Consider the following 8,559-nt stretch of genomic DNA (forward strand, 5'->3'; position numbering starts at 1 on the left):
TACGCGCGTGCCCTCAGGTCGGATTTTTCTATCCGTACCGGAAACACATGAAAGATACTTATACTCTATACAGACATTGTCATTATAGACATACATTGATTTAAAGAATCTGGCAGGCAAAGCGTTTAAAAATGGCCCGCAAAATTTCGAAATAATATTTAGTTGGAAGTAGCATGTGTCCTTTTAATTGTAATCAGATAATGAGATATCAGGACCTTTTCTGTCCAATTTGGGGAAAAAGACCCAAGAAAAATTGGGACATTTTGCGACGTTAAATTTACAGATTATGGAAAAAAATTCAGGCATTTTTGTCAATTTTAGATAAAGTACTTGCAAAACTAGTTTTTTTCAAGTCGTGTAATAATTGGCAATAAAAATATTCAACAAATTCATAATTTCTCTGTGAAATTAGTGTATATACCCATGATGATAAATGTCACCCTTAAGTGCTATTGAATGAATTGTTCCAGTTGAATTGTTCCCGCGCTATAAGTGTAAGTCGAGAAGCAAACCTTTTTGTTACAGTTATTTCATCTCATTTGGGAATTTTTTCTTGAAATTGGGAAAAAATATACATATTTGGCATTGGGAATGGGTCAGATGGGTCAGATATTCTGACCCGTGTGATGGACAGAAAAAGGCTGTGATATTTTTTCTCCAGTAATTAGGCCAGTATTTTGATCTTATTTGAGGATTTTTTTTGTCATGGAAGATATTATCAAATAATAATAGCATCAATACAAGAGCCTAAATGTACATTTCTTAGCAAATTTTTAAGAATCTTCCCCGAGTTGCAAGATGAGTACCAGATGTGAGCAGGATTTTTAATGTTAAAGCTGCACTCTCACAGATGGACTGTTTTGACAACTTTTTTTATTTTTTTACTTTAAATGAGCCATAGTTTTTAATATTTATGTTCGAAAATTGAGCCCAAAATACCAAAAAATCACTTTCCTTCAAAATGTTAGTAGCGCTATTAGCCTACAACTAGTTATTAGAATTTCAACTTTGAAATGTAAAATATATGTTAATAACTTCCCTCTGATATTATTTTACCAGTATTATATCACTGGTTTCCAGATATTTACACCAAAATTTGTTCATCCCAAGAGAAAAAATTAAAAAGTTGTCAAATCGGTTAAGGTAAAGCTGTGAGAGTGCAGCTTAAAATGTTAACATTGTAAATTCTATGATTACATTCATTACTTTGTCCATTGCATGCAATTTATCTATACCGCATTTAAACTTTTGTATGCATTGTTGTTATAACTGTTCAATACAACAGTGAATTGAACATATATGGTATGAATTGTTTGATGCATCACTTAAGTGAGGGATTTAATTGACCCTAGCTGCAATTGGGTCATCCAGTCATTATAAAAGACAATGAGCAAAAAAATTGTTGTGTTTGTTTTTGAGTTATTTTTTTATATCAATAATTATCATACATACCTATCAGCTAATTTGTTCTGCCTTCCATCATGAGTGAAAATTGATGACAATGACGACAAAGAACTTAATGTTATGGAAAATTTGAGGAATTTCAAAAAAAATATAAACTGTGATGCGCTAAAGAGGGGACAAGATCAAATATTTACAAGTAAAGGGCCACAACTCAATAAAACAGAGATAATCAGAACTGAAATATGATAAGGTTAGACAGAAAACCATAGGCATTAGGAATGCCATAATTCTAGATTTGACTGATTTTTTTTGCCAATAAACATTTGTTAGCAAGTTTTCAAAAGAAAAAAATTGCCAATACTATTTGAATAGCAAATAAGGTCAAATTGGTCAAATTTTAACAATTAATTGGATATTGCTCAAGAGTTAAGGGGCCTGTCATTAAAGTTAAGTATAATATATTGGTGTAAGTTCAGTGTTCTCAATAGGAATCGGCTGCTGGACAAAATGGACAGTTTAAATAGCAATTGGTCTGGTTCAAATTTTCAAAATATTGTGTAGAATAAGTAGGAGATCGTCGGTTATTTCACTACTTGAGACGGTTCAACGAAAACTTATTGTGAACCCTGAGTAGCTCATGTAATGGTGATTTTAAAAGTTCTTGGAAGAGCTCTTGTCATATCCTTAATAGTAATTCTATAAGTAGTTCTAGTAATAATGTACAGTGTTCTCAATATTAAAATGTTGACAATTTGCTTCTTTTAACTCAGCGCATGCATTCTTAGTGGTAATTAAGTTCTAATTTCATACACAATTTTTTAACACATAGTGAATTTCTTGCAATCTGGCTTTAAGCTGGACCCTTTATATGATATATACAATTATATTAGAAGTAAACAAGAGCTGTCAAAGAGACAGCTAGCATGCTCAACTATTCCACCGCTTTTCAGTGTAAGGATTGAAAAGTTTTGGCGAAACATGCATGGATCACTGTTAGATTAGATTTCAATGCAATACATGATGTGCTGAGATTTTTACATAAATGTGGTTACATGGAAAATTTTAACCAGAATTTTTAAATGTAATAATAAAGGGCTATTATTTGCAAAAATCAGTTATCTAACTTGGCTATTCAATTACGTTAGGTGGTTAAATACCATTGTATAAAGTCTCAATGCAATACATCAAGTAGTTGCTGAGATATTATCCTGTATTTTATATTTATTTATTTATTTATTAAAGTCTCATCCACATATATTCAAATAAGTTAAAACATAGTATGTACAAAACAGGATATATATGCAGCCATTATATTATCTATTATAGAATTACAAGAGACTATAAAACTTTTACATACCATTTCACAGTGTGCAAACTGCTTCAAATAACACATATGAATACATTATATATCATTGTATACTAGGACACAATAATACACTAAAAGGTAGGTTGAGTCATTTAATCGTGACCACTAGGTGTCTAAAAGAAGAGAGAAGAACATAAAATGTAACAGCTGTATCTTTGGTGCTTTAAATAAGCTCTGGTAAGAAATATTTTAATAAACCATGTATCACCTCTAACTAGGTTAGGAGCGAACAGATTAACTGCCTCATCCTACCATTATATAAAAAGGTTGAACATAATAAAATGCAAAGACATGTTTCATTTTTAAAACATCTGATATTATTAGTACTCAGGCATCATGAATATGACTATCATGATAACTGTATACATATATATACAGAACTGACTAGCTACAATATATTGTTTCTAACGGTTAAAATCTCATGACAGGTTTTTTTGGCTAATGTTCTAGTTAAATCTGGATGGGTGAATATAAGTATGAACTTATCATCATCATTTAAACTACCATAGTTTGAAACTAACGGTATGAACTTATCATCATCATTTAAACTACCATAGTTTGAAACTAACGTTTTACATTTCTCAATGAGTAACTTTCTATGCTCATTGTATGTTGGACAATGTAGAATAACATGTTTTTCAGACTCAATAACATCAGTACAGAAGGGGCATACCATTTCCATTTCTGGAATATTCTGATAACAACCTGTTTCAATACTCAGGGGTGCAACCCCGCATCTAAACTTAGCTAGAGCAGATCTGTGTGGAAAAGAAAAACTCAATTTACAATACAGTTCAGTTTCATATGAGTGCTTATACAATTGATATGTTCTAAGTTTTCTAAAATTTATATTCACATCATTCTTCCATAACTCAACATGTTTTTTTAACATTGCATCTGTCAGATCTGAAACAAGTTTACTATATGAAAATGGTAGCTGGAGATATGAATTCAGATTCAGAGACAACAATTTATTCTTTACAGCAAATGCCCAATTTCTACATCTATTATTTCCTTTTACTGCAGCCCAATCAAATACTTTCTTGTTAATTCTTGATACATCATATTTAAGACATCTATTCCAATGATAACAGACTAATTTCCATTGATCAACAATGATTGGTTTCCAACCCATATCTCCATAAACTGCAGCATTAGGGGTATATTTGCCTGTGCTTAGGAAAAACCTCATTGCTCTGCGATGTATTGCATTTATACATGAAAAAGACCGTGTTCCCCAAACAGCAGCCCCATATGTTATTATAGGCACTACACAGGAGTAACAAAGCTTTGAATACATGTCAAATGGAAAACCACCATTGTTTTTAAACTTAGCGATGAGAAGTCCCAAGGCACGACCAGCACTTTGGGCAACAATTTTAGCGGTTATATTAAAGTCTATATGTTCTGTGAGTGTTACACCAAGATAATTATACATATCTGTCTGAATATTTTAAAGTGGATGGACCCACGTCAGAACGTTTCACTGAATTTGGTCTAAAATGTACTTAACATTGCTCTTCATTGTGTTAACATTCATATCGTTTGAATTGCACCAAGAATTTAAAGTTGATAACATGGATTGCAGATAATTTGCATTCTCTGCTATTAGAACAATGTCATTTGCATATAGTAGTATACACAATTTTTCATTGCCTATTTCTATACATGTACCTTTTCCCAAACTTTTAAGCATTAATGTCAAGTCATTTAAGTATAAACTGAAAAGTACTGTTGACAAAGAACAGCCCTGTCGCAGGCCAGTATTTATGTGAACCATTCTGTATAGTGGCCATTGATTCGGACACAGGATGAAATATCGTGATACAGGGATTTCACTGCTGAGAGCATTTTAGTTGTCATGCCAATATTTTCCAAAGCAAATTTCTTTTAACCGAGTCGAACGCTTTACTAAAATCAATAAATGCACAAAAAATAGATTGCTTATTTTTCTTTTGTGTGTCAACAAGATTTGTCAAACTCGAGATATGATCTATTGTACTACGTTTCTTTCGGAAGCTGTTTTGCTCATCAGTAATTTGATCATTATCATCAGCCCATTTTACAATACGTTCATTCAATATTCTGGTATACATTTTGTACATACTAGGAGCTAGTGTAATGCCTCTATAGGAGAGGGGGTCATTTGGATTTTTACGACTAGATTTAGGAATTGTGTTTATAATACTTCTGGACCAAAGCTTTGGTATTATTTCAGTTTGAAAACATACATTAAAAGACTATGTAGAACTATAATAAAGCAGTTTCATTTTTCAGAGTTTCGGATGGTATACAGTCAACACCTGCTGCTTTACATCGCTTAGCATTCCCAACAGATTTGACAATTTCATTAATACTTATACCAACATCAAGGTCAAAATTAACAGCATTTGGTACATTTTCAATATTTATTTCATTCATGTGTACATCATGTTCAACGTTTAGTAACTTACTGAAATCTTTTTGCCATTTTATAAGTACAGTTTTAACATCATCAGATACACTTCCATCCTCAAGTACAGCGTGCATTGGTATTGATTAATTACGATCTGATACAATGCCAATTTTACCAATTTTTTTTCAGAACTCTTTTTGATCATCTTCTAAATCAGAGAGCAAATCACTCTGTGTTTTGTGCCAGTGTGCACGTTTGCATTTTTGAACCTGATTTTGGAGTCTCACATCTAACTATACTGGCCGGCGTGAACACTGCATCAATATAGTCTTTGGCAGCCCTAATATCATCACCACTACCCTCGGCCATGGTTAAATGTCAAATGTTTACTAGTCACGAAAACTGGTGACATACAATATTATCCGGTGCGCAGGCTAGCACCTCCTCGCGGAAGTGGTGGTAGTAAATTAAAACTGCTTTCTACAACCTCTCCGGTTAGTCTATCAAATCTTGCCGTATTTAAGACAGACCTCTGTACACCATAGACCTTCTGAGCTTGATTATTTCAGCTATTGAGAACTGTAAATAACACAAAAAACGCAATTTTCTTCACATGGTGAAACGTGCAACTTCTCTTCCGTAGCAGACAACAGGTGCCCAACATGCAAGACCTTAACCAGAATTTCTAAGTCTCATAATAAAGGGGCAAAAATTATATTATTATGTGTGCTTACACGCAAAACCTTAACCAGAATTTCTAAGTCAAATAATAACAGCCTATTATTTGCATTAAATGCAACTAAGAGTTATCTAACTTGGTTAATTAAGTAGGTTGGATGATTGAGTACCATTGTATCAAGTCTCAATGCAATACCTGAAGTAGTTGCTGAGATATTAATTTATGTGTGCTTGCACGAAAAACCTTAACCAGAATTTCTAAGTCTCATAATAAAGGGGCAAAAATTTTATAATATGAAAGATAGAGTTATCTTACTTGGTAAATTAAGTAGGTTGGATGGTTGAGTACCATTGTATCAAGTCTCAATGCAATACCTCAAGTAGTTGCTGAGATATTAACTATGTGTGCTTGCATGCAAAACCTTAACCAAGGTGTGTCGCCAACGCTCATGCCAAATTCAATTTGGCATGAGCGTTGGCGACACTTCTTGGTCAAAGCTTGGGTGAGTAGTAAAGCTCTCCATATTCTTCGCATAGTCGAGCTAAAAATATATGTCATTTCGCATAGTCGAGCTAAAAATATATGTCATTATTTATTCTTTGTTTGAGAAAACATAAATAATTCATTAATTGCCTTACTTTGAATTCATATTCAAAGTTTTAAACATTCTTTTTTAGCACAAATGGGAAACGCATAATAAGGATATAGCCGTGGTTACAATTGACTTGTGCATAAGGCACATCATTTTTGCTAATTTATGCTTTATACCAACATTCACGTGATATTATGGTTAAACGAATTCTATATCTTCAAACCCAGATAACTTTTTTCAAAATGTTACGCGCTAACGTAATATCATATTCAGTTCAAAAATGTTTATCCGACTGTCTTATTATCCGAATTACCCTTACTGTTGGTAAACCTTTCCGTGTCCTTTTGCCCCAGCAGTTAAAATAATTAATTGATTTGTTTATTAAAATTATACATACCTGTTTTAGATGTCATTATACAAGTAAATTTCCTTCCTGATTTTCAAGCGACAATATTTCTCTTCTCTACGTGTCCCCTGCCGTCTGTTAGTGTTCGTAAATGCATTCGGAACTCCTCGGCCATTTTTAAAAAAAAAATGCCGAAGAATTCCGAATGCTCGTAACATTCGGAGTAGACTGGTACCCTTATTCTCTTTTCTACAAAAAGATTAGATTTTTATCAAAAAGTAACGAAGGGTACCAGTCTAATTCGGAGCTCCTCGGCCATAGGTTGTTTTAGATATAAATGGCCGAGGAGTTCCGAATGTGCTCGTAAATGTTAGACTGGTACCCTTCGTTACTTTTTGATTAAAATCTAACGACAGCAGCGCGTTCAGTAAAGATGTTTGCGGCGAACGTTTACTGTTTGGTTTCCCGCTTAACGTGTATGCGCTGCGTTGCAACAGGGATACAAAAAACAACGTCTGCGAGCGTTTTGTAAACACTCGCCTGACTGAACGCACTGGTCTCTTTTTGCAGAAAAGAGAATAAGGGTACCAGTCTAGTAAATGTTGTAACGTATCAGTTTAGTGTAGCCTTGACTGTGACTAATTCCCGTCACATTTCCGTACCGTACAGTCAAATGAGTAGTAAAAAAGGTTCGTGTCCCATACCGGGCGCCCTTTTTCTCCTAGCTTTACCTTACGAGCTATTTCGATGAGCGGGCATACTGTATAGTGAGACCAGAAATTACATTAAATTCTTTAAAGTGTAAATCATAAAAAGATGTTAATATAGTTAAATTGCCAATACCATGAATACACAAATTGCAAGATTCTGAAAATTCATGTTAATTCATAAATAGTCAGTAATTCTGCATGGAGAACACTTTTTCCAGAATTAGATTGGTAAATTTCTATATGGTTCTTATCTTTTCACATAATTATGGAAAGACAACTTACTTAAATTTGCCTTCAATGTCTAACTCTATGTCTCAGCCACCTTCTGAACGAAGCTTTGGCCCGTCCCGTTTTTGTCCGATTCATATCTTTCTCATTCGTGGTCGGAGTTAAAGTTACTTGGCAAAAGTTACATGATAGCACGATATTGTGTAACACACAACACCCTTGTACCTATCTTTTTCATTCATTGTCGGATTTCGAATTTATTTGGCATATGTAACCACCATAGCTGATTAAGATGTGTCCTACACAAGACACTTGTTCCTACCTTCAGGTCAATGTCACAGCAATCTTCTGAACTTAGTATGGTTTGCTATATAGGTCATATTCATCATAGTTCGTTTCCGTTTCAACTCTCCTTTATAGTCGGATTCTAAGATAATTTGTCTGAAGTGACCACCAAAGTATGAGGACATGTCGCGCTCAAGACCCGTGCTCCTATATTTAAGGTCAAGGTTAAAGCAGCCTTCTGATGTTTTGCTATATTAGCTTTTCTGTTAATAATTCCGTGTCCGGTCCATATCATTCTCATGCATGGTCGGATTTTAAAGTTACTTGGCAGAAGTGACATCATAGTATGTGGACGTGTCGCGCTTAAGAAACGTGTTCCTACCTTCAATGTCAAGGTCTAAGCCACCTTCTGAACTTAGTTTTAGTTTGCCCGTCCCGTTTTTATCCGATCGATATCTTTGTCATTCATGGTCGGATTTTAAAGTTACTTGACAGGAGAGACCTCATAGTATGAGGACGTGTCGCGCTCAAGAAACGTGTTCCTACCTTCAATG

The 8,559-nt window shown here is 34.0% G+C and overlaps 1 protein-coding gene across 3 annotated transcripts in view; it reads right to left on the reverse strand.

Moving 5' to 3' along the window:
* Window positions 1-6,973, reverse strand: part of LOC128230307 (bleomycin hydrolase-like) — a 21,344-nt gene extending 14,371 nt beyond the window's left edge. The window contains exons 1-2 of one of the 3 annotated variants that reach the window (XM_052942477.1): window positions 6,834-6,924; window positions 2,762-2,782 (exon numbers count right to left, since the gene is read on the reverse strand). Coding sequence is in view for 1 of the 3 variants with exons in the window: in XM_052942476.1 (XP_052798436.1) it covers window positions 6,834-6,849 (16 nt within the window). In the remaining 2 variants the exon portion in view is untranslated. Of the gene's footprint in view, window positions 1-2,761; window positions 2,783-6,833 lie in introns of all 3 variants that reach the window. The other 2 variants (XM_052942478.1, XM_052942476.1) reach the window with 2 other exon arrangements.
* Between the last annotated feature and the right edge of the window lie 1,586 nt (window positions 6,974-8,559).

This window comes from Mya arenaria, chromosome 4 (genome assembly GCF_026914265.1).
Source record: "Mya arenaria isolate MELC-2E11 chromosome 4, ASM2691426v1".
NCBI lineage: Eukaryota > Metazoa > Mollusca > Bivalvia > Myida > Myidae > Mya > Mya arenaria.